Here is a 26,711-nt window from a genome sequence, read left to right on the forward strand (position 1 = left end):
GCAAAGTGGCAACACGCTGATTTGGGGCGTAGCTCTCCTGGCATGCGCCTTGGGTTTGGTCTCGGCGGCTACTTGGAGTTTACGCCGATGTTTCATTTTTCATCCATAAGGAGGCGCTCTCAGGTGGCATCGTATAGGCAACACACCGCGTCTGTGTCTGTCCCACGCAGCAGCAAACCCCTGGTCTGTAATCTAAGGCTGACCGTGGCGGTGTGGCGACGGGGCCCACATTGGTATTGAAGGCTGACTCCTCTTCCCCCTTCCCAGTCGGGGTGTCTGCCTGCCCCAGCTGCGCGTGCAGGGTAGTCCTCCGGCACAGCGGCTGCAGAGCTTAGCTGGGGCACTGCAGAGCTGCAAGCCCCGCAGGGAACAGACCTGCTTGTCCCCGATTGAGGGCGGTGCAGCAAGAAGGCTGTGGGTTCGTATCCCAGCCTGGGCTTTTCTGCATGGAGTTTTTGCTCCCCGGGGTCCGCGTGGGTCTCCTCCAGGTACTCCGATTTTTGTCTCCCCCAGTCTAACGACATGCAGGTTAGGCTAATTGGAGACTCCAAATTCACTGGACACTTGCTTTTAAAAGGTCTATTTTCATAAATTCAACCTGGTAATGGTAGATAAACCTGGCTCCTGGGCCTTCTAGCTTTAACTTTATCCTGTTTTTTTAGCGTTCTTTATTTTTTATTTGTTCTCACTTAACCAGGTAGGACACCTGAGACCTCAAGTGTCATCTGCAGCAACAACCTTGAGAAACAAAGTGCAAGGGATTGTGCAGCCAGTCACATACGAGTGTATGATTAGGTGGCCAGATCTATAGAGCCATTTTTGTGATAATCTTGTGGAAAAGCTGGAGTTAACGCTTTCATTTTTGTGAAGTGTCATTTCATCTTTAATGTCCACAGTGAACCAGGACCTCAAGTTTCATATCAAAGTACTGTACTGTATCCTCATCACTGTATGGGGCATGGGATTGCATCTCGACCAGAGGCAACAGTGCCCCCTGCTGGGACACTCCAGAACTCCAGTAGCAACTCTGTTTACATAGAACGTGCCCCTTCACATGTACCATTGACCATGCTTAGCTTCCGCAGTTTGATATGGGAAAGCCACAGGGTGATATGGCTGTCAACTGAGATGTGCAAAGAGGAGTGGAATACAGAAGCAGACCAATAATTGTCACATGATGATCACAACTAAACAGAAAGCTATGTATAGCTGTCAGGGTTTGAGGGGTTAGGACCCAGGTGCAGAGTGAAACACACAAAGCTCAAGAGATAAGTCAGGCAAACACAAACAGGGAACAAAATAACAAGGCCACAATGGGCAAAACCACAAACTCAAAAAAAAAAAAAACCTTCAAACAGATAAACACGCAACGGAACGCAAAATACTCAAAAGAAAAAAAAAATAAAAATAAGGCTCAGAACACGAAAACATAAAACGGAACTCGAGAATACTTGAAACACTGGGAACTCAAAATACTTGAAAATACGGGGAACAAACAGCGAGGGAAAACAACAGTAGGAACCAGACCGAGACTTGACGTTTCACTATGCAAGATTACGTCGTCCAGCAGTGTCTCCCCCAAAGTTGAAATGAAACTTACACGTGTGATAAGACCTCATACCCTCCAGCGGTGTTCAATACACATCTGAAGATTCACTATACCAACCTTAATATAGTTCCTGTGATTAAATCATTCAGTTCCCTGCACTGTGCAAATGTGTGTGTGTGTGTGTGTGTGTGTTCAAGGCCTGGCACCCTGGGGGAAAAAAAAAAATTAATTGAAGGGGAAAAATGTGGGTAGTGTCCATTATATTCAGTTATATTCATTATATATGTAATACAGCCTACATTATTCAGTGAAATAAATATTACATTGAATGTAATTATTTATTGTTTTACTTATGTAAAATGATTTTACATTTTACATAAGTAAAATGTAAAATCCCCCTCCACCCCAAAAAAATTCTGTAACGATACATACAGTTGCAATAAACCAGGCACAGCTGGGAACACTTTGTCCAGTACTTCCAACTTAATTTTGTCCCAATAATTAATAATCATTAATAGCCTATATAAATTAAAAAACAATGTATTATTTGTATAATTTAACTCGTCATAAATAGCAATCAGGACCTTCTAGACAGGGTGATGTCAAGAATCCCCTGCTCGGTAGCCTACGCTATGAATTAAAACTTTTTGCTAGCTAGCTAACGTTCACGTCAAGCTGTAACGGGCGCGTCATGCGCAACCACAGCTTCCACCACAACCCAGTTCAGTGACGTCTGAGGAGTTCGCATATTAGGAGGTTTCAGAAACAACCAAACATATCAGTGTAGCTCTACCTGACTTTCTAAAGTAGGATCGGTAAGTAGGCGATATGAATAACCAATAATCAATAAATATTGTTTTGCTTTTTCTTGAGTCAAATCAAAAAGTCTTGCGAGCTTCGGAACTGTCAATCCACCTAAATACATCTGTCCGCTGTTGTAAATTTTAGATTTTTAAATTACATTTCTAGACTGATTTTCTGAATTTGGAGGGATCCTCTGAGATATGATCACCTTCCCCATCCGGGATGGTATCAAATCCAGGAGAGAAAGGTTCTCGCTTAATTCAGACAAGAGAAGACTTCATTTATTTCCTGGATTTCGGACATTGTGACGGTGCCTCTGTAAAGTGTTATACAAATAAAACGGAATTGAATTTAATTAACTGTTATTCTGTTTTCAAGTTGTAGAGCTTAATTTTATCTAAATGTTATTCTGTTTTCAAATTGTACAGTAATCTAAGCAGCAAGCAATAAGGTAATTCCTCCGCTGTTACGTTCACTGGTTAGCAGAAAGCTACAAACCACGTCCATGGCTACGGTTATTTGAGCAAGTAAGTTTCGATTTCGTTCTATCCCGTAAGTTTCGTTTCTGCCTCGCGCAGGTTTTAGTGCAGCACCTGTCTCGCCATGGCTGACGACATGTCCTCCCTGCTGAGCCTCGAGGAGGAGCTCACGTGCAGTATATGTCTCAGTCCCTTCGAGAGCCCCGTGACCACTCCTTGTGGCCACAATTTTTGTCGAGGTTGCCTGGATTTGATATGGCGGGATAGCGAACAGACGGGACTCGGTTTCAACTGTCCGCAGTGCCGGTCCCACTTCGTCACCAAACCCGAGCTGAGAAAGAACACGGTTCTTGACGCAGTAGTTGACAAGTTCAAATTGAAATCAAAGGCCGACATCTTCAGCAATGTCATGATGACGACGAAGACGGAGCCAGAGGTGGCGCCGATTAAATGCGACGCTTGCATGGGGGGAAAGGCATGCAAGACCTGCCTCACCTGCATGGCGTCCTACTGTGTGGAGCACGTGAGACCACACCTGGAGAACCCGGTTTTTGCCACGCACCAGCTCCGCGAGCCACTGGCAGACCTGCAGGAGCGCATCTGCCTTGACCACTCTAAAATTATGGAATTCTTCTGCATCCAGCACAGACGCTGTATTTGCAGCTTCTGTCTGCAGCAAGAGCACAAGGACTGCATGTCCTGTACGCCAGACAAACAACGGATTCTGCAGGAGGTGTGTAATTTTCCCCCAACTCCAAGAAAAGTGCCGTTTAACTTTTCGGCAGTGAAATCTTCCAACGTTTCAAACACTAAAAAAAAACTGTGTTTCTTTTCTAGTCTGACTTAAAGATGAAGCTGTCTCAGCTGGATGTTATGACAGAGATGACACAATCGGCCTTGTCCCAGATGAAGGAACAACAACTTGTGCTGAAAGTGAGCATGCATTAGTAAACACTTAAAGCAGGTTAATGTGTTCTTATGTACGTTCAATTATTCACCACAGTCACCACAAAACATGTTCAACAATGTTGTGCATGTATATTGTATTAGTAGTCATGATTATACTTAAAATGTAGTAGAATTCGTTTTCTGATGGTTCACAACTGGACCAAATTAACCAGTTTTTTTTATCCGAAATATGCATGTGCGTAATCATTTTGCACTGATGATGAACCCATTTCATCCGCTCAGTATGGTAATGCTTCTGGGCTTGGGTACACACATGTGCAGAACAATTATACTTAACCTCAAACTTTAAAATCCTCACTGAAATTGGAATAGAATGTTTTTATATTTTGATATAAAATCTCTATTCATTGTTCCTGTTATTCTTTTTAGAACTTTTTTTTTTCCTGATAGGAAAAGATTGACAAATTTGATCTGAAGCAGTTGGCTTGTGTTAAGACTGGAAGTTTTGTGTTTGGTTTTCAAATGATTCAAATGAATCAAGGGCAGACATTTTATGAAAGCAGAATTTGAAATAATGTGAAAAAACTTTTCCAAAAATGTTGAAAATGCACTTTGTCCTCCTTTCTCAATTTCACTGACATGCAGGGTAAACATATATGACTAGAATAGAATAGATAGAATAGAATGCCTTTATTGTCATTGTACATTCCATACAACAAATTTTCTGTGCAGCCCATAAGCCGGTTCATCTAACAATCCACACACGCACACACACACCCACACAAACAGACGCGCACCCGCCCAAACAGATACATAATAATAATGTAGGGAGCACTGAGCCACTGCGTCTGTGCGTGCCGCCAAGGTTTCAAGAGGAAAGATCATAAATAAAATTGGAAACAAATAAGTTGGTGTCCAAGGGAGTAGCCCACATAAGTTTCTTATCAGTTTCATACAAATGGGTGTTGTCACCACATTGACAGTGGCACCCCGAGATCAGTAAGTGGATGCTGTTACTCACCACTCGTTCTGTCCACATTCACTTTGAAAGTGCTTCTTACTCTCATAAGTAGCTGGTCAGTTAGACTGCAGTTGTTAGCTAATTTTGGAATAAACAAGTCGTATTTTATACTGTGCAGTGATGACAGTCACGTGCTTGTTCACCTCAGGCCTCGACGACCAATCGGAAGCGAGAGCTAGAAATGGTGTACAGGCAGATCAGGGAGATGCTCGACAGAGACGAGCAGCAGGCCGTGAACAGCGTGGAAAAGGAGGAGGAGGCTCCCCAGTCCAGGCTCTTCTCAATGATGAAAAAGTTCAACCAGAACGTGGAGGAGATGAGCGGGGCAAGAGACCGCATCACCCGCCTTTTGGCCCAGACGCAGTCCCTGGCTTTCCTGCAGGTGATGCTCCTGTAGAACGGCATGCATTCTGTGCCTTTGCCGGAGAAACTCAAAATGTGAACTTCAGGATTCCTCTTTAATGTTCCGTATCGAGCTGTATCTCAGTGAAGGTCTTCCATGTGACCACAGGGAACCCCAAAAACATGAATCATAGAAAATGTATTTAGCTCAAAATAAATTTTTTTTTAGCATTCCTTAGTCATTTGAGAGATTGATAAGGTATGTCATTTGTTTCACTGAGGTGTAACTGCTTAAACCAGCAGAATAAAATCACCACACATTTCTGCACTGGTCTTATGTTGTAGGCCAGTGTGGACCTGCCTTCAGCTGTGGACGTTGAGCAGCACATTCCTCGGCTCAACATCAACACCAAGCGTGCCCACCTTGAGTCTGCCACTGCCCTGAAAGAGTACCTGGAAAACATACTAAAGCAGCCTGGAAATAATAGAGTCGCACTGCTCAAACCAGGTGTGTGTGTGTTTGTGAGAGCGAGACTCCGTGCATGTGTGTGAGAGTCCGTGCATGTGCGTGGGCGACACATGTATGTGTGTGTTTATGAGAGAGAGAGAGTGAGAGAGCGTGTGTGTGTGTGTGTGCGCGTGTGCGAGAGTCCGTGCATGTGTGTGTGCATGGGCGACACGTGTGTGTGTTTGTGAGAGCGAGAGTGCGCGCACGTGTGTGAGACTCCGTGCACGTGTGTGAGAGTCCGTGCATGTGCGTGGGCAACACGTGTGTGTGTGTTTATGAGAGAGAGAGAGTGAGAGAGCGTGTGTGTGTGTGTGTGCGCGTGTGCGAGAGTCCGTGCATGTGTGTGTGCATGGGCGACACGTGTGTGTGTTTATGTGAGAGAGAGGGAGACATTGCGTGTGTGCGTGAGAGTCCGTGCATGTGTTCCTGCGTGTGCACGCGACACGTGTGTGCATGTGTGTGTGTTATATTGTCATTAGGACCCAAGCCAATCCCAAGCCCAGCCTATCACCATGGTTATCATAAGTAAGCTGCTGGTGTGTGGTGGTAAATTTATGAATTGAGAAGAAAAATACAGAAATGTTGGCATGTCTTTGGGCAGTAGGTAACCAAAGGCAATCCAGGAGTAGATGCACCGAACAAAAGATTGAGCATTAGAATATCTCCATCCTGTCTTGGTGTTCAGTTTACAGCTGGACACTCATAGCATTAGAGTTTTGAAACGGCAAGGTCAGTTTTTTCCTTTGTTTTGTTCAATTATAATTTGGTAGTCGGACAATACCTCTCCCTTAGTGAGGGTTTAAAATTTCTGTTAAATTTCCACACTTATGGTGAAAGGAACCGTCTTAAAAAGTATGAGCAACATTAAAACACTGCTTATTTATAAAAAGATTTGTAAACAATACAGAAGTGAGTTTGCTGGATGGCTCATCAGGTTATGGTACCAGTTTCATTCAAGTGCATGGAGGAGCCCCATGACCCGGGTTCGAGTCCCAACCATGCCTGTGCCAGCTGTGGCTGTTAGCCCTGCAGGGCTGTTTGGTGGTAGCGTTGCCAATTGGTAGAGAGGGTTCACAGGGCAGGGATCCATGGGCTCTTTCCAGTCACTCGGTTTATCCGTCATTGTCTCCTCGGTCCTCGACTGACCTGTGAATTGAAGGTCAGTCGAGGACAGAGGATTCGCCGTCTTTACGGACATTCTAACCCATTAGATGCTTCTGGAAGGAGCAAGGAGCAAGTAGCTAGCAGGTTCCCCAAGGATGCTTGATCAAGGAAGCACAAGTGCATCCTTTGCTTTTTTTTTTTTTTTTTAAATACACGTGACGTATAAAATGATCGCCCTGTGGATCCCCCTCTCCTTATCTGCCACATCTGTAATTGGCATGTTTTCAAACTGACGCTTGACTGAACAAAGATATTCCATTTGCCTAACCCTACGGTCACATGGGGTGGCACAGGAGAGAGATAAGCGACCAGCTGTCGTTCATTTTCAATGAGAGTTGGCGATTTACAGCGACAAGAGACAAGCGCCTGTTGCAAAGCCAAATAGGAGGGGCGAAAATAGGCTAGAGGTCTATTTTATGCAAATACTGAGTGATGCGACACGGCGACTACCAATGGGAGTGAAGGCAGTGTGACACACATTGCTGAAACAAATGTCTAGCCTACTTGTTTAGTTCTGTAACCTGGTAACCACAAGCCAGGAACGCCCATAAGCGACAAGCGACAAGGGTTTGTCCCGCTCCTGTGTCGCTCCGTGTGACTGTAGGGTAATACATGTTTTGTTGATGTCTCTGTCCTCGCGTCCTTTTCTTGCGTCCTTCACTGGGTGGAGCTAAGGAAGCAAGGAAAGGATACAAGGAGGTAAAATAAGCAATTGGCAATCAAACATTCTTGATTTCACAACCTTGTAACTCCTGCAAGAGGGGTCTGAAAGCTCCCAACTGCCATTACCACAAGGGCACCAATGCCAGAACATTAGAATAAAGTAGTGGTTACTTAATTGGTTAGTGAGGAAGTATGTCCGATATTCAACTATTAGTGTGTTTGTGTTATTGCGGGTTGTCGATTGGTTTATTTGCCTTGTGAAATAATGTGTGAGCATATGTAAAGAGCATCATGTGTTTGTGGCTAGTCACAGTTTTTCAACTTCCTGCAGAGATTTGGAGGAGCATATGGTGAGTTTGTCAATGGTGAGTTTTAGTATTGAGAGAACTGAAAATCAAATGGGACTGAATCAATGTTCAATCGGGATGACTTGTGCTGGGGTTGGGTCTCTGAGGATTGCACTCAGGCATGTTTTATGGCTTTCTAAAAGAAAGTGTCTCACAATTGGACGGCGTTGCCAAATGGGTTTAACAAGACCACAAATGGCTAAATTAAGTTCAGTTCCTAACTGTATTTAAGCCACTGCAATCCTTCAGAACCAACTGAATCACTACGTCACTAATTGGACTTCAATACTTCTTATGCAATTCTGGGTGTGGGGGACCACACTGAAATTCTGTGTGATTCTGAGTAGTACCTTTTCTGCTAACTGTAGAAAGCCATTGCACTCACAGAAACATTTTGATTTTTTCCCTAGCTGACAACATGCCTACTCCAGCACTATAGCCAAATCCACTTTTCGCAGGTGAACATGTATGAATGTGTGTGCATTGACTTGATCCAGTCGAGAAAGCTTTGATACAGGTTTCTTGGTAAATTTAAACTTCAAGAGCCCCCAAAAGTAAAATACCACATGTGGATGTTTGTAGCAGTATAACTGCTACAAAATGAGTATTGTACCTTGTCGGACCTGTGTTTTGTAGTTGTTCCGAGGACCTTTGGTACGCACTTATTGTACGTCGCTTAGGATAAAAGCATTGTTCAAATAAATGTCATTGTGGCAAACACGCCTGCCACAGGCCACCGAAGTGGCTTTCCTTGGGGCCCTCCAGCACAGAGACACAGGGAGATGATGTTCCAACAGTCCAGATTTATTTCACGAGGGTTTGGCAAGATGTTACAGCCAAGTGAGCAGATCTTAAACACTGTCATGACAGAGAAGCTCCCCTGTGTGGGTGGGGATGGCAGATTTAACCTGTGCGTAGTGATTACCTCACTATGCACAGGTGCAGCCACTCCTGTTCCTAGGTCCAATTAGCCTGGCCAATTATCTAATTCTTAACCAATTATCCAATTGGCCAGGTCTAATTAGCTTGACCCAGGGCAGGTGTGGCTGCTTAAACCAGCCATCCCCACACCACATACCCCCAACGCCAAACTGAGGCCAGGGAGAATCCCTGGCCGAAGCCTACTCCCCCCCCCAGCACTCCAACCAAGCAACAAAAAAACAAAAAAAAAAAAAAAAAAAATCCAAGCGCCCTTAACACTTAAAGGGCCCCGGAACAGTCCAGTACAGTCGTGACCCTCCCCCGGACGATGAGGCAGCCCTCCCCCCTCCTCCCTCTCGGAGCGCGGGGAGTCCTCGGCTGGCTGGTGGGGTGTCACCGGTTTGGGCTGTTCCAGGGGCTGTGGTGGGGTGGCTGGGCTGGTGGGCTGGCCTTCTTGTGGCGCTGGGGACCAGGAACCCGAGTGGCTGTGGTGGCCTCCAGTCGGCTCTGCTGGCGGGCGGCTGCAGGCTTACCCCCTCATGGGCTCCGGGCAAACCAACCAGGCCAAAACAACAAACTAAAACAACAAACGGACCAAAAAAGGAAGCAAAACGGCGCGGCCACCGCTCGTGCGCCGCCCGTAGCTGACCCGCCTTCCCGGCCAAGTCCAGCTCACGGCGCGACCACTTCTTGTGCACCGCCCGTAGCTGACCTGCCTTCCTGGCCAGGTCCAGCTCCCCAGCATCCCAGCTGAGGATCGCTTCCTTCCCCTCCGCTGTCATTTCCCGCTCCCTGTTTTTGGCCTGGAGGATCCGCCCGAAGCCCTGTCGGGAACACCTCAGCCGCCCCTCCTCCAGTGTGCTTCCTGGCTGGCCCTCCTGTGCCTCTTTCCTGTGCCGGAGCAGCCCCACGTTGGGCGCCACTGTGGCAAACACGCCTGCCACAGGCCACCGAAGTGGCTTTCCTTGGGGCCCTCCAGCACAGAGACACAGGGAGATGATGTTCAAGCAGTCCAGATTTATTTTACGAGGGTTTGGCAAGGTGGTACAGCCAAATGAGCAGATCTTAAACCCTGTCATGACAGAGAGCTCCCCGTGTGAGTGGGGATGGCAGATTTAACCTGTGCGCAGTGATAACCTCACTATGCACAGGTGCAGCCACTCCTGATCCTGGGTCCAATTAGCCTGGCCAATTATCTAATTCTTAACCAATTATCCAATTGGCCAGGTCTAATTAGCTTGACCCAGGGCAGGTGTGGCTGCTTAAACCCGCCATCCCCACACCACAGTCATGTAATTTAATTTATTATATCTCTTGTAGGATATTTTTGAGCTGAGCATTACAGATTTTGCTAGCCGTGCTCGCTTACTCCAGGTGTTTGTGGATAAGAAAGTATTATGTTTTCATGATCATATTCATTAATTTGTTACTGGGCATCATTTATATTTCCTTTATAAGGACTAATTAATCCTGTAAATCCTGGACCCCCTCCTGCAACAAAGATGGAACCAAAGAAGGAGGAGACCCTGTCAAGTAAGCCCTGATTTCTAAGTTTCTGAATTCCAGTTTGTGGCTTTAGAGTGATTATTACATTTTTAGATTTTGATCAATCCCGCAGATACATTTATGAATGTGTAACAGCATGTCTGGCTAATGTGATTTCAAGCATAAATTTTAGTATGTGCTTCTGTATACATGTGGCAGCTGTTCAGGAAGACAGATCCATTGTCATAGTCTGCATAGTCCTGAAGATAGTGACATGTTTTGTCTTCATTTCAGCCAGGAAACCTGACCAGGACTCATCTAAAGAAGACAGTAAGATACCTTCATTTCTACTCTGAACTAATGAAGCAGAGATTTACGCACACAGCTTTGCCATAAATGTGTTGAACTTTTGCAGTTGAAGCACCTAGCACACTATTTAATAATACCTAAAAAGGATATATGTATATGCATAAACATGCAGAAGGTAATGTCCTAAAGGCATAATTTGACTGGTCAGTTTTTTTAGCAACAAAAGGTTTTTAGAACAAGTGATTGCAGAAGGCACAACTGTTATATGGTAAATATAAATGCAACCCTGTAATTGCCGTTTCATTTTGGCTGTATCAGAATGTGGGCTCCTGCTCCTATTCCTTAATGAGTCACATCCCGCTTATGAGCAGTTGTTGGATGAACTGTTGTCAGGCGAAGCTGAACATTTTAATGTTCAAACACCAGACCATATGTTGAATTACTTCCACAATTCCAGTGTTTTGGAATATTCAAATATTCAGCTTCTTCTGACAGAAGTTCATCCAACATCTCCCCGGAGTAGAGCACAAGACCCTTTTCTGAAATAAGTGTTTGAGATTTGCGTTATTCCCTTCCTGAATGGGAATTCACTACCCTTGTAGGTTGTCACCCCTTACAGTGAAAAAGTCTTATGTATTTTCCCCCACTTTATGCTGAGAGGGGAAAGCAGAGAGGGTTACTGGTAGTAAAGAAAGTGCCGGGATGGGGAATCAGACCACAAGGCAATTGTTACGTGGGTCAAGCGTCAACCACTTCACCACACAAACTCCCCAGGCCAGCTGAGTTAAGCCAAACTCGCTCGAGCGAGTTTTCTTCCCAAATATTCAGCATGAGGAGTAACTGAAACAAAGAAGCTTACAAGCAGCTGTCGATAAGCAAGGAGCCGTGGCGAGCACTAGCATTAGGGTGGCTGCAGAAAAGCAGCTACTGTACTTTCGGCTTGGCCAGACGTTCCTACGAACACAGTTGGCGGGTGGGAAGCCGGTGAGGGTATGAGTCCTGATCGTTGCATTAGCGACTCCTACTGGTTGGTTGGTGCACCTGTTAAGCGGTAAGGGGATCTGGGGGAGATGGCGTGAAACTCCGCGCGCGTTACGCTCTCCCAGTGAAACTCCTCGCTGTCCGGTGAAAAGAAGCAGCTGGCAATTCCACATGTATCGGAGGAGGCATGTGATAGTCTACCGCGACCCTTCAGAACCAACTGAATCACTATGTCACTAATGGGACTTCAATGCATTCGTATGTAATTCTGGGTGTGGGGGACGACACTGAAATTCTGTGTGATTCTGAGTTGTACCTTTTCTCCTAACTGCAGGGGCATTCGGAGAGCCACTGCACTCACAGTTAAATTTTGATTTTTTTTCTAGCTGACAACATGGCCAGTCCACCACTATTGCCCAAACCACTATTCCCAGGTGAATATGTATGAATGTGTGTGCATTGACTTGATCCAGTAGAGAAAGCTTTGATACAGGATTCTTGAACATTGGGTTTCATAAGTACTGTACCAATGAGTGTTTTGAAATGGTAAATTTAAACTTCAGGAGCCCCAAAAAATAAAATACCACATGTGGATGTTTGTAGCAGTGTAACTGTTACAAAATGAGTATTGTACCTTATCGGACCTGTGTTTTGTAGTTGTTCCGATGACCTTCGGTATGCACTTATTGTACGTCGCTTTGGATAAAAGCATCTGCCAAATAAATGTAATGCAATTTAATTGAATGTATTATATCTCTTGTAAGATATTTTTGAGCTGAGCATTACAGATTTTGCTAACCGTGCTCGCTTCTCCAGGTGTTTGTGGATAAGAAAGTATCATGTTTTCATGGTCATATTCATTAATTTGTTATTGGGCATCATTTATATTTCCTTTATAAGGACGGATTAATCCTGTAAATCCTGGACTCCCTCCTGCAACAAAGATGGAACCAAAGAAGAAGGAGACCCTGTCAAGTAAGCCCTGATTTCTAAGTTTCTGAATTCCAGTTTGTGGCTTTAGACTGATTATTACATTTTTAGATTTTGATCAATCCCGCAGATACATTTATGAATGTGTAACAGCATGTCTGGCTAATGTGATTTCAAGCATACATTTTAGTATGTGCTTCTGTATACATGTGGCAGCTGTTCAGGAAGACAGATCCATTGTCATAGTCTGCATAGTCCTGAAGATAGTGACATGTTTTGTCTTAATTTCAGCCAGGAAACCTGACCAGGACTCATCTAAAGAAGACAGTAAGATACCTTCATTTCTACTCTGAACTAATGAAGCAGAGATTTACGCACACAGCTTTGCCATAAATGTGTTGAACTTTTGCAGTTGAAGCACCTAGCACACTATTTAATAATACCTAAAAATATATATGTATATGCATATACATGCAGAAGGTAATGTCCTAAAGGCATATTTTGACTAGTCAGTTTTTTAGCAACTAAAGGTTTTTAGAACAAGTGATTGCAGAAGGCACAACTGTTATATGGTAAATATAAATGCAACCCTGTAATTGCCGTTTCATTTTGGCTGTATCAGAATGTGGGCTCCTGCTCCTATTCCTTAATGAGTCACATCCCGCTTATGAGCAGTTGTTGGATGAACTGTTGTCAGGCGAAGCTGAACATTTGAATGTTCAAACACTAGACCATATGTTGAATTACTTCCTCAATTCCAGTGTTTTGGAATATTCAAATATTCAGCTTCTTCTGACAGAAGTTCATCCAACATCTCCCCGGAGTAGAGCACAAGACCCTTTTCTGAAATAAGTGTTTGAGATTTGCGTTATTCCCTTCCTGAATGGGAATTCACTACCCTTGTAGGTTGTCATCCCTTACAGTGAAAAAGTCTTATGTATTTTCCCCCACTTTATGCTGAGAGGGGAAAGCAGAGAGGGTTTGATAGTAAAGAAAGTGCCTGGATGGGGAATCAGACCACAAGGCAATTGTTACGTGGGTCAAGCGTCAACCACTTCACCACACAGACTCCCCAGGCCAGCTGAGTTAAGCCAAACTCGCTCGAGCGAGTTTTCTTCCCAAATATCCAGCATGAGGAGTAACTGAATCAACGAAGCTTACAAGCAGCTGTCGATAAGCAAGGAGCCGTGGCGAGCACTAGCATTAGGGTGGCTGCAGAAAAGCAGCTACTGTACTTTCGGCTTGGTCAGACGTTCCTACGAAAACAGTTGGCAGTGTTCGCGGGTGGGAAGCCGGTGAGGGTATGAGTCCTGATCGTTGCATTAGCGACTCCTACTGGTTGGTTGGTGCACCTGTTAAGCGGGGAGGAGATCTGGGGGAGATAGCGTGAAACTCCGCGCGCGTTACGCTCTCCCAGTGAAACTCCTCACTGTCAGGTGAAAAGAAGCGGCTGGCAATTCCACATGTATCGGAGGAGGCATGTGATAGTCTACTGCGACCCTTCAGAACCAACTGAATCACTATGTCACTAATGGGACTTCAATGCATTCGTATGTAATTCTGGGTGTGGGGGACGACACTGAAATTCTGTGTGATTCTGAGTTGTACCTTTTCTCCTAACTGCAGGGGCATTCGGAGAGCCACTGCACTCACAGTTAAATTTTGATTTTTTTTTCCAGCTGACAACATGGCCAGACCACCACTATTGCCCAAACCACTTTTCCCAGGTGAACATGTATGAATGTGTGTGCATTGACTTGATCCAGTAGAGAAAGCTTTGATACAGGATTCTTGTACATTGGGTTTCATAAGTACTGTACCAATGAGTGTTTTGAAATGGTAAATTTAAACTTCAGGAGCCCCAAAAAATAAAATACCACATGTGGATGTTTGTAGTAGTGTAACTGTTACAAAATGAGTATTGTACCTTATCGGACCTGTGTTTTGTAGTTGTTCCGATGACCTTCGGTATGCACTTATAGTACGTCGCTTTGGATAAAAGCGTCTGCCAAATAAATATAATACATTCAATTAAATTGCATTACATCTCGTAAGATATTTTTGAGCTGAGCATTACAGATTTTGCTAGCCGTGCTCGCTTACTCCAGGTGTTTGTGGATAAGAAAGTATTATGTTTTCATGGTCATATTCATTAATTTGTTAATGGGCATCATTTATATTTCCTTTATAAGGACTGATTAATCCTGTAAATCCTGGACCCCCTGTTGCAACAAAGATGGAACCAAAGAAGAAGGAGACCCTGTCAAGTAAGCCCTAATTTCTAAGTTTCTGAATTCCAGTTTGTGGCTTTAGACTGATTATTACATTTTTAGATTTTGATCAATCCCGCAGATACATTTATGAATGTGTAACAGCATGTCTGGCTAATGTTATTTCAAGCATAAATTTTAGTATGTGCTTCTGTATACATGTGGCAGCTGTTCAGGAAGACAGATCCATTGTCATATTCTGCATAGTCCTGAAGATAGTGACATGTTTTGTCTTTATTTCAGCCAGGAAACCTGACCAGGACTCATCTAAAGAAGACAGTAAGATACCTTCATTTCTACTCTGAACTAATGAAGCAGAGATTTACGCACACAGCTTTGCCATAAATGTGTTGAACGTTTGCAGTTGAAGCACCTAGCACACTATTTCATAATACCTAAAAAGGGATATATGTATATGCATATACATGCAGAAGGTAATGTCCTAAAGGCATAATTTGACTAGTCAGTTTTTTTAGCAACAAAAGGTTTTTAGAACAAGTGATTGCAGAAGGCACAACTGTTATATGGTAAAGAGAAATGCAACCCTGTAATTGCTGTTTCATTTTGGCTGTATCAGAATGTGGGCTCCTGCTCCCATTCCTTAATGAGTCACATTCCGCTTATGAGCAGTTGTTGGATGAACTGTTGTCAGGCGAAGCTGAACATTTGAATGTTCAAACACTAGACCATATGTTGAATTACTTCCACAATTCCAGTGTTTTGTAATATTCAAATATTCAGCTTCTTCTGACAGAAGTTCATCCAACATCTCCCCGGAGTAGAGCACAGGACCCTTTTCTGAAATAAGTGTTTGAGATTTGTGTTATTCCCTTCCTGAATGGGAATTCACTACCCTTGTAGGTTGTCATCCCTTACAGTGAAAAAGTGAAAAAAGTCTTATGTATTTTCCCCCACTTTATGCTGAGTGGGGAAAGCAGAGAGGGTTTGATAGTAAATAAAGTGCCGAGATGGGGAATCAGACCACAAGGCAATTGTTACGTGGGTCAAGCGTCAACCACTTCACCACACAGACTCCCCAGGCCAGCTGAGTTAAGCCAAACTCGCTCGAGCGAGTTTTCTTCCCAAATATCCAGCATGAGGAGTAACTGAATCAACGAAGCTTACAAGCAGCTGTCGATAAGCAAGGAGCTGTGGCGAGCACTAGCATTAGGGTGGCTGCAAAAAAGCAGCTACTGTACTTTCGGCTTGGCCAGACGTTCCTACGAACACAGTTGGCGGGTGGGAAGCTGGTGAGGGTATGAGTCCTGATCGTTGCATTAGCGACTCCTACTGGTTGGTTGGGGCGCCTGTTAAGCGGTAAGGGGATCTGGGGGAGATAGCGTGAAACTCCGCGCGCGTTACGCTCTCCCAGTGAAACTCCTCGCTGTCCGGTGAAAAGAAGCACCTGGCAATTCCACATGTATCGGAGGAGGCATGTGATAGTCTACTGCGACCCTTCAGAACCAACTGAATCACTATGTCACTAATGGGACTTCAATGCATTCGTATGTAATTCTGGGTGTGGGGGACGACACTGAAATTCTGTGTGATTCTGAGTTGTACCTTTTCTCCTAACTGCAGGGGCATTCGGAGAGCCACTGCACTCACAGTTAAATTTTGATTTGTTTTCTAGCTGACAACATGGCCAGTCCACCACTATTGCCCAAACCACTTTTCCCAGGTGAACATGTATGAATGTGTGCATTGACTTGATCCAGTAGAGAAAGCTTTGATACAGGATTCTTGTACATTGGGTTTCATAAGTACTGTACCAATGAGTGTTTTGAAATGGTAAATTTAAACTTCAGGAGCCCCAAAAAATAAAATACCACATGTGGATGTTTGTAGCAGTGTAACTTACAAAATGAGTATTGTACCTTATCGGACCTGTGTTTTGTAGTTGTTCCGATGACCTTCGGTATGCACTTATTGTACGTCGCTTTGGATAAAAGCGTCTGCCAAATAAATGTAATGCAATTTAATTTAATTTATTATATCTCTTGTAAGATATTTTTGAGCTGAGCATTACAGATTTTGCTAGCCGTGCTCGCTTACTCCAGGTGTTTGTGGATAAGAAAGTATTATGTTTTCATGGTCATATTCATTAATTTGTTATTGGGCATCATTTATATTTCCTTTATAAGGACGGATTAATCCTGTAAATCCTGGACTCCCTCCTGCAACAAAGATGGAACCAAAGAAGAAGGAGACCCTGTCAAGTAAGCCCTGATTTCTAAGTTTCTGAATTCCAGTTTGTGGCTTTAGACTGATTATTACATTTTTAGATTTTGATCAATCCCGCAGATACATTTATGAATGTGTAACAGCATGTCTGGCTAATGTGATTTCAAGCATACATTTTAGTATGTGCTTCTGTATACATGTGGCAGCTGTTCAGGAAGACAGATCCATTGTCATAGTCTGCATAGTCCTGAAGATAGTGACAGCGTTACGCTCTCCCAGTGAAACTCCTCGCTGTCAGGTGAAAAGAAGCGGCTGGCAATTCCACATGTATTTGAGGAGGCATGTGATAGTCTACACCCTCCCCAGACCGACAGAGAATAGCGCATCGACCAGGATTGTGTGATACACACGGGGAATTGGTATAATGACTAAATTGGGGAGAAAATGGGAGAAAATGGCAAAAAAAAGGAAAAGCAGCTACCGTAAAGTCACTGCAAACGCTGATGGGCTACTGTTTGTGGCCAGTATGACCTGTATGCTTTATGGAGGTACAGTCTACCAGCACATGGAATCCTGAATGTAGAATAATATGACATCACTGTTCAATAAAAAAAAATGTCAATGGATTTTTTACATAGTTGAAGGAACTGAGAACGATGTGTCAGCTGTCATTCCAGAATATCCTGTAAACGACTGGGTTCGGATGTGGTGACTGAGAAGGCAAATATGGATGGACAGAATGTCAGTCATGTGCTTCAAATGATTGGGAGACAATCCATGGTTGGGACTTGGGAGTATTGTCACTTTGAAACACACTCGTCACTGGAGGAAAGCAGTACTTTTAACTTGAGAGGAAGCTGATAACAGAGTTCCACTATAAGTAATGATTGACCAGCCCAGTCTTCTAAGGTCATGACTGCACCTAAGTCATGCCTTAGGAATATGCATTAATACACACGGTGAAGGACCCACAAAACCTCGACCTGTAACACTGCTATGGTTCCATTTTCGTTATCCGCTTGTAATAACCACATTCAGAACAAAGTGTAATCATGCGTTAAATGAAATTATACGCCGAATGCTGAAACGCGGGGATGTTGAATTGTATCTTTTTTTTTTCCCTTCAAGAAACTTTGAAGAAACACGCAAATCCTGGAATGGAGGCAGTTATCAAGGAGGCGAAGGAGCTATTTAAAAATCATAATTTGAATTCTGAAATGGCTGGAGCACAGCCCAGCCCCCAACCAGGTGTGCTTGCTTTAATGTACTCATCTTATTTAAAAACTGTGTCAGGGGGAACTGAAATTGTCTGTAACAGTAGTTTTTTTTTGCTAGAATTGCTTCTTAAATAGATTTGATAATTCCAGGAATGAGCCATACTCATTTGGAACATATATTGTACTGGAGTGTAAACATTTCCACCAGTCTTTCCTGATGAGTAAGATTCACTTTCAGTTCTTATGTTTCAGTAGTAATTACTTAATTTGGTGATCATAAAGCGAATAGTTTTGATTTCATTTTTTACAAATATGCATCCACTGGGAGACATAATGCTGTCTGAACAATATTTTATGAATTCTGTCTTCAATGAAAGTAATTTTTTACATGGCAGAACTACAAGCAAGACTTGTCTTAAAGAGTAAATGTGTAAAAAGTAAATGTCTTAAAGAATACCACCATTTAGAAGCCTTTCACATACACCCACAGCCTTCCAGTGCAAATTTGTTTGCAGATACGTGGCCTCGTGTCCAAGCAATACAAGGCCCAGACGGGGGAAGCATGACATTAATCATAGATATCACGTGCCTCTATACAAGATCAAATGCAAGAGGCTGGAAGCAAGAACAACTTTTATAGTTGCTTGTCACTGTTTGCTGTGGTGTTCCTGCATGCTTTACTCTCAGCAGGCACGCCCATACGGAACTTTAATACGTCTGGGTTTTTCCTCTAAAATGTTTTGAGTGTGTTGAAATGTATGTTAATCTAATTGTTCCAAGTAAACTGAAGTTCCCTTAGTTTTTCCTACAGCGTCACTTGAAACACCCCCAAGTATCATGTCCACAGCTAAAAGATCTGACCTTCTTAAGTGTGAGTTGACGCTTATTTCCTTAAGGAAGAAAAACCCATTACAATACTTGCATTAAGATAAAACTGGTTGGTAATGCACAAAGACCAGAGATGACTGGAACAGGCAGCAGATGGGGATAGAGTGTGTTTCATTGCAGAGAGGCTGCTTTCTGATACCTTATCCGAGTGGGTTTCTCGCTTTGTGTTGATTGCCATGGTGATGCCCCGGGCTCTGTGTGTGTGTGTTCTTACTGCCCCGCGGTGGCTGTGTTGCAGATAGAACCGTGCTCACTCTGGACGGCACACAAGCACATCGTGCTGTCCGAGAACTTCACCAAGGCCTCGGTGTCTGAAGAGCCGGCTGCTTACCCCGATAGCCCCGCCCGCGGCACGGCCATCACGCTCTCCCTGCAAGCTGATCAGCTGAGCGTGCTCCCTGTGCCTGGCGCTCAGCGGTCTCCCCCCACCACTACCCCCACCTCCCGCCCCCTGCTACCCCCACCTCTTGCTACCCCCCGCTACCCCCAGCTACCACCACCTCCCGCCCCCCGCTACCCCCACTTCCCGCCCCCCTGCTACCCCCACCTCTTGCTACCCCCCGCTACCCCCAGCTACCACCACCTCCCGCCCCCCGCTACCCCCACCTCCCACCCCCTCCGCTACCCCCTCCTCCCACTTCCGTTGTGTTGACTGGATATGCAGCGTTTTTCTGTTGCATTTGTTTTCGGAGTTTGTGTGTTTTTAATTTTGCATCGTTTCTGTATTTGCAGCGTGTTTGCTGTTAACGTATTTGTTGTGGCTTTCTGCAGCACGTTTTTTCATTTGCAGCACCTTTTTTCCTTTTGCATAGTTTCTGTATTTGCAGCGTGTTTGCTGTTAATGTATTTGTTTTGGCTTTCTGCAGCAGGTTTTTTCATTTGCAGCACGTTTCCGTTGTTTTATTTGTTTTGGATTTTCGTATGTGTTTTTGAATTGGCATCGTTTGCAGTGTTTTGCAGCGGCTTTCAGTGAAAAAGGGCGACAAATTCATTAGAAGGACAATATCAGTCATGAGAAGCAGGGACGTGTGTTTACAATGAGTCTAACGTGGAGTTTGATGCTGAATGTGCTTCTATTGGATGTGGTTGGGGTTGGGGGGGGGGGTGGGGCGGGTTTGCTCACACGGGAATCAAAAATCTATAAATATCTAAATATTGAAGCAAGCAACCTAAAAACAAAACCCTGGGTAGGTGTGAAAATTAGCCCAGAAGTGTTATTGTAGGAAAATTTTGAGACTCCCCATGATTGTGATGGCGTCACATGTTAAGGTTAGGGAATTCCCATCAATGTTGATCAAACTGTTTCCTCCAAACTCTCGATGCTTCATGATAAAAATATATCACATGTATAATTATACACTCATATACTCAATATGTAATCCAATAAACATATATCAGTTGTAGCAGCTAAGCTTATGGAAATGCAAGAAACCACAGTATCCAGTGTAGAAAAAAAGCAAGAGAACGCAGAAGGTTTAAAAAATCACACTTACTCACTCAGCAGAAAACACTAATCAAATACTAATCATACACTATTGCCAATAACTACAGCAGATAACACTAACCAAAAACTAATCATACACTACTGCCAAAATACAGCAGAGAACAATAATCCAAAACTAACAAAACGCTATTGCCAAATAAAAGTGCTAGAAGACTAATATTTTACAGTGACCCCTATGTAACCTGAATACAATGGAAAATTACAGGAGGCTGTGACTTGTATGCATAATGGAAAATTACAGAATAAAGACTAATATTTTTTAAGGGAAAGTTGGGGTAACTTTCCACAATGATGTTATCACCTAAGAACAGAAAATCATTGTGGTGCCAAGAGGGTCAGGTAGACCCAAGAGCAGGAAATCAAAATCATTGTGGTGCCAAGAAGAACAGATGGCTGGTATTTTTAGAAATGTGTTAAGAGGAGTTGTGGGGTACATTTGTGTATAAAACTGACAATCGAGGTTCAGTTCTGCAGAATTGATCCGGCTTTGTGCACCTGTGCAAATAAAGTCTAACTTTTCTGAAGAGCTTGCTGCTGTGGTATCTTTTCCCTCGTGAAGTTGTTTTATACAAATTAATGATTGGACTTTGAATTCTGTCGGTTCCTAGACACGACATTATAAAGTGAAATTCCCCTTTAAACACATTAGCTTGTCATTACGTTGACTTGTCCATAGGCTACCTATTTGTCAGGTGTAACAGTTAATCTATTTCCGTCTTTTGCAGCAATGCTCTTAGAAAAAACTTAATCCCATTGTAAGCCGCAATTCCATATTGTTTCATGCAACCTTTGAAACATACGTTGAATACGTTTATTTCAGCTCGGATGCGTTAAATGCTGAAAATACCTACTGATTCTTTTACAGTCTTACTCAGCTAGTCCGCCTGTGGCCTAGTGGGCAAGGTCCCAGTCTTGGGAACACAGGGTCGTAGGTTCAAGCCCAGCTAGGAACATGTTTCTTTAACCTGCTTCGGCCCTCACTAATAATTGTCTACTACTTATCAATTATTAGGAGGGAGTGTAGCACGGTGGGTAAGGAACTGGGCTTGTAACCAAAAGGTTGCAGGTTCGATTCCCGGGTAAGGACACTGCCGTTGTACCCTTGAGCAAGGTACTTAACCTGCATTGCTTCAGTATATATCCAGCTGTATAAATGGATACAATGTAAAAGTTGTGTAAGTCGCTCTGGATAAGAGCGTCTGCTAAATGCCTGTAATGTAATGTTACCTCATCTCCTTACCCGAACTGCAATCCAAGATCCACGAAATGCATCCGTCCGCATCGTCGTCACAAACATCGAACACCTCTTTGAGCTTATCTGAGATAACGTCGCTAACAACGCTAGCTAACTATCGATTGCTAGGCAGTTACTGCAGCTAGCTAGCTAACCAGTCACTACAGCTAGTTAGAAACAGGTCTAACAACGTTAAAAAAAAATTATCTGCGGTCTGTAACAGCCGTTGCCCTAGCAATGACGATGGAATCGTAAACAACGCAGCTCAAGTGTGTGAATGGTACCGACCAACTAAATACCCACCCAAACGCTGGGTTTCAAGAGAACAATGGGCATTCCATTAACCCAGGTATTACCCACTAAATCTGAATGGGGCTTTAATTACATATATTAATTATAACATTTAATGACACTGCATTGTGTCCGGTAGGCTACTCACAACTTGTGTCTCCATATCGTCCCTTAGCTAACAAGAACATTGCCGTTAGAAGGCATAGGAAGTGTATAGGCTTCGTATTTAAAGTGACCAATCATACCAGTGAACACATTAGCATAAGTCTCCACCCAATCCCCGCTCCCCACACTGCCAAAAATCAATTCTACTCCACGCGAGGAGAAAGTGGCTCTTCGGGAGCGAGGAGAAATATTTTGCGAGCGAGTAGACCCAGCTCGCGCGGGGCGCATTGTTTTACTCGCGGTGTTTATTGGTATTAAATGGACGCCATAGACATCAACCACATCACTTGCCGAACGGGAAAGGACCACTGGATGAGAAGGGAGAGGTGGGGAGAGTGTGTACAAACCAAGCGGCCAAAACCAGACTTCGTTTTTGAAGCTCATTTCCTGGTGTTGTAGTTCCTGGTTGCTCACTAGCGCCACTACGGATGGCTCCAGTATAGGTGTTTTCATATCCGGTTTCCATGTAAGTCTACGGTACAAATGCGATCAAAATACAAAGTCAATAATTTTTTCTCAAAAGAACAAATAGTCATAATAGGTGTATTTTATTGGTCTTATGACTGTCCATGGGTCGATTTCATGATTTATTGCGTCATTTGGGCACAGTGCCAATATTTGTTCTGGACCAATGAGGTACAGCTTGCGTCACTTCCGGATTACTGCGGGGGACTCAGCTACAGTAGGGGCTACAGTCTATGGTCACTGGGGTGGGCGGTGGCGCTTCTTGGCCTTGCCATTGCGGCTCCGGCTACGGTCCGCCTGTGCTAAGTCTGAAAATGCAGGCATCCCATTTCGTGGTGATTTCATTATGGCGTTTGCTATTTACAGCTGCTCTAGACGACCATAAAATAATCCTCCTCTTAAGCTTTTCGGTATCCGAGTCATTTTTACTATTTCCTTTAGCCTACTTAACCAAATAATTACTTGGCAGAAAGCGTAATCAGCTTGCTATATTTGGTAGTCCAGTAGTAGCCTGTGCTAAAACAGTTCGCAACTTCGGCTACCAAGCCATTTGACTAGCTAGCTAACCTTAACCGGCAAACATTCAATCTGTCAAACGTGTTTGGCGGCTTGTCAGTCGTGTACATTCCGTAAATGTCTACCTGGGCCATGCTTCACGCATGTGACAAAGCTACTATAATCCCGATTTTGGGATAAACACTTTTTCAGTTTCACGAAGCGAATTAAGAGTTTCAAGGTTCATTTGCTGAATATACAACACACGATGAAATCACACACACAGAATTTAACGAAATTAACCATCTTGGCATTTAGAAAGGAACATGTTTTTAGCATTTAAGAGACCGACAAGCTAGGCATTTAAGACAGTGGTTCTCAGAATCGGTTCTGGGGGCTCCTTGCGTATATTGGCTTTTCTCCATTGGTTTTGATGATTTACAAGAAAAAAATAATAGCCTAATAATAATTAGAAATTCAACGTAGGCTACATTATTTTTCTTCATGCACCAGGTGGAAAACTTGCCGTACAAAGTGCGTTGTCATATTTACACGCCTGCAGATCAGTTATTAAAATACTTGGTAGATTTGTTAATCACCGCTGAGTGTTAATTTTTGTTCGGTAGAAAGTGATTTGCGAACGATCGGTCAGCTAGCGTCACCCAGCAAGTGAACACCACAAACGGCGATGGAGTAGCTAGTAGTAGCAGGCTCATTATCTGACTGGCGAAAACCTACGACGATAACTTGCTCGGTTAACAGATCTACCAGACAATTATACGAAAATTTGCCTAGTCAAATCACCAGTAGCCTACACATCTCCGATTGATTGACCATCAGTGTAGTCAATGTTCTTCCCCTGTGGTTCATATTGCTAACGCGTGAGCTAACCACGGACAGCCTACCTAGCTCACTGGCAAGCTGATATGCTAGCTAAGCATATTCGTTTTGCTGAGAAACATAAATTGAAGATAACTGAACATAGCCTAATTGTATTTTTAATGTCATACATAACGTGATTACATGACACAGTACAGTCACGGATGGAAATTAAACTCCGTAAACATCTGATAATATATTTTAAAACATAACGGCAGACAGTCAGCTAGCCTCGTTCAGGTTGAGGGGCTTTTCCGCACCGGACTGTCAATCAAATTGTAAAAATCACAAGACCGCTTAACTCTATGGTTTTGGCTCCAAATCGAGAAAATGTTAAGTGGTGTTAAGAATGTTAAGAGTTAAGCGGTCTTGTGATTTTTACAATGTGATTGACAGTCCGGTGCGGAAAAGCTCATCAACCTGAACGAACGATTGCAGAACGAACTTGAGGCTAGCTGACTGTCTGCCGTTATGTTTTAAAAATATATTATCAAATGTTTGCGGAGTTTAATTTCCATCCGTGGCTGTACTGTGTCGTGTAATCACGTTATATGTATGACATTAATAATACAATTATGTTCAGTTATCTTCAATTTATGTTTCTCAGAAAAACGAATATGCTTAGCTAGCATATCAGCTTGCCAGTGAGCTAGGTAGGCTATCCGTGGTTAGCTCACGCATTAGCAATATGAACCACAGCAGAACATCGACTACACTGATGGTCAATCAATCAGAGATGTGTAGGCTACTGGTGATTTGACTAGGCTAATTTTCATATAACTGTCTGGTAGACCTGCTGTTAACCGAGCAAGTTATCGTCGTAGGTTTTCGCCACAGTCAGTTAATGAGCCAGTAACTGCTACTAGCTACTCCATCGCCGTTTGTGGTGTTCACTTGCTGGGTGACGCTAGCTGACCGATCGTTCGCAAGTCACTTTCTACCGAATAAAAATTAACAGTCAGCGGTGATTAACAAATCTACCAAGTATTTTAATAACTGATCTGCAGGGGTGTAAATATGACAACGCAATTTGTACAGCAAGTTTTCCACCTGGTGCATGAAGACAAAAATAATGTACATTGAATTTCTAATTATTAGGCTATTTTTTTTCTTGTAAATCATCAAAACCAATGGAGAAAAGCCAATATACGCAAGGAGCCCCCAGGACTGATTCTGAGAACCACTGTCTTAAATGCTCTTGTCGGTCTCTTAAATGTTAAAAAACATGTTCCTTTCTAAATGCCAGTCTTACAAAGATGGTTAATTTCGTTAAATTGTGTGTGTGTGATTTCATCGTGTGTTGTATGTTATTCAGCAAATAAACATTAAGACTCTTTATTCGCTTCGTGAAACTGAAAATTTTGCAATGTTTATCCCAAAATCGGGATTATAGTAGCTTTGCCACATGCGTGAAGCATGGCCCAGGTAGACATTTACGGAATGCACACGACTGACAAGCCGTCAAACACGTTTGACAGATTGAATATTTTCCGGTTAGGGTTAGCTAGCTAGTCAAATAGCTTGGTAGCCGAAGTTGCTAAGTTTTAGCATAGGCTACTGGACTACCAAATATAGCAAGCTGATTACGCTTTCTGCCAACGAATTATTTGGTTAAGTAGGCTAAAGGAAATAGTAAAAATGACTCGCCTACCGAAAAACTTCAGAGAATTATTATTTTATGGTCGTCTACAGCAGCTGTAAATAGCACGCGCCATAATGAAATCACTACGAAATGGGATGCCTGCATTTTCTGACTTCGCACAGGTGGACCATGGTCGGAGCCACAATATCAAGGCCAAGAGGCGCCACCTCCCACCCCAGTGACCATAGACTGTAGCCGCTACTGTAGCTTAGTCATCTGCAGTAATCAGGAAGTGACGCAAACTGTACCTCATTGGTCCACAACAAATATTATAACAGTGCTCAAATGACACAATAAATCATGAAATCGACCGATGGACAGTCATAAGACGAATAAAATACACATATTGTGACTATTTGTACTCATGAGAAAGAATTATTGACTTTGTATTTTGACCGCATTTGTACCGTAGACTTACATGGAAACCGGACATGAAAACATCTATACTGGAGCCAACCGTAGTGGCGCTAGTGAGCAACCAGGAACAACAAGACCAGGAAATGAGCTTCAAAAACGAAGTCTGGTTTTGGCCGCTTGGTACAAACCCGAGAGTGAACTGTTATCACAAAATTCCTGAAACCAGGTGTACTTGTGTCATTCCTCATGACTAACAAATATGCCTCAAGAAGCCATAAAGTCTGCCGTGATGGATTTTTCTGCAGATTGAAAATTTGGCAAAACCTATAAAAAGTTTCTTCTAATTAACCGTGAGTCCGATTGGTCCGCAATTACCCATGTACGTGTATGGTGCATGTCTCCCTATAGGGTGTTTACAGCTAAGAGATCCATTCCAAGATGGCGGAGAAACTGGTATTAAAAACAAAAAACAAATTTTAAACGATTTCAACTTTTTACAACAATAATCTAGGGACTTGAAATGGACTGGGCATGAAGAGGGCATTACCATGTTGTACCATGTCAAAGCAGTTGCAGGTATCTCAAAAAACAAGGAAATTACAGGCATTTGAAATTTTGGTGGGAAGCTAATGCTAATATAATGCAAATTTCAAGTGCTTATAACTTTTTAAAACAATAATCTAGGGACTTGAAATGGACTGGGCATGA

General features: G+C 43.3%; 1 protein-coding gene across 4 annotated transcripts in view; it reads left to right on the forward strand.

Moving 5' to 3' along the window:
* Window positions 1-26,711, forward strand: part of LOC118220170 (E3 ubiquitin/ISG15 ligase TRIM25-like) — a 123,113-nt gene that overhangs the window by 84,674 nt on the left and 11,728 nt on the right. Inside the window, exons 1-14 of one of the 4 annotated variants that reach the window (XM_035403858.1) lie at window positions 2,248-2,364; window positions 2,932-3,565; window positions 3,670-3,765; window positions 4,911-5,144; window positions 5,450-5,612; window positions 10,166-10,240; window positions 10,487-10,522; window positions 11,869-11,916; window positions 12,383-12,457; window positions 12,704-12,739; window positions 14,092-14,139; window positions 14,605-14,679; window positions 14,926-14,961; window positions 16,316-16,363. In XM_035403858.1, coding sequence (XP_035259749.1) covers window positions 2,957-3,565; window positions 3,670-3,765; window positions 4,911-5,144; window positions 5,450-5,612; window positions 10,166-10,240; window positions 10,487-10,522; window positions 11,869-11,916; window positions 12,383-12,457; window positions 12,704-12,739; window positions 14,092-14,139; window positions 14,605-14,679; window positions 14,926-14,961; window positions 16,316-16,363 — 1,579 coding nt within the window. In that variant the 5' untranslated portion in view covers window positions 2,248-2,364; window positions 2,932-2,956. Of the gene's footprint in view, window positions 1-2,247; window positions 2,365-2,931; window positions 3,566-3,669; window positions 3,766-4,910; window positions 5,145-5,449; window positions 5,613-10,165; window positions 10,241-10,486; window positions 10,523-11,868; window positions 11,917-12,382; window positions 12,458-12,703; window positions 12,740-14,091; window positions 14,140-14,604; window positions 14,680-14,925; window positions 14,962-16,315; window positions 16,364-26,711 lie in introns of those variants that run through there. The other 3 variants (XM_035403860.1, XM_035403859.1, XM_035403857.1) reach the window with 3 other exon arrangements.

Source organism: Anguilla anguilla, chromosome 2 (genome assembly GCF_013347855.1).
Source record: "Anguilla anguilla isolate fAngAng1 chromosome 2, fAngAng1.pri, whole genome shotgun sequence".
NCBI classification, from domain to species: Eukaryota; Metazoa; Chordata; class Actinopteri; order Anguilliformes; family Anguillidae; genus Anguilla; species Anguilla anguilla.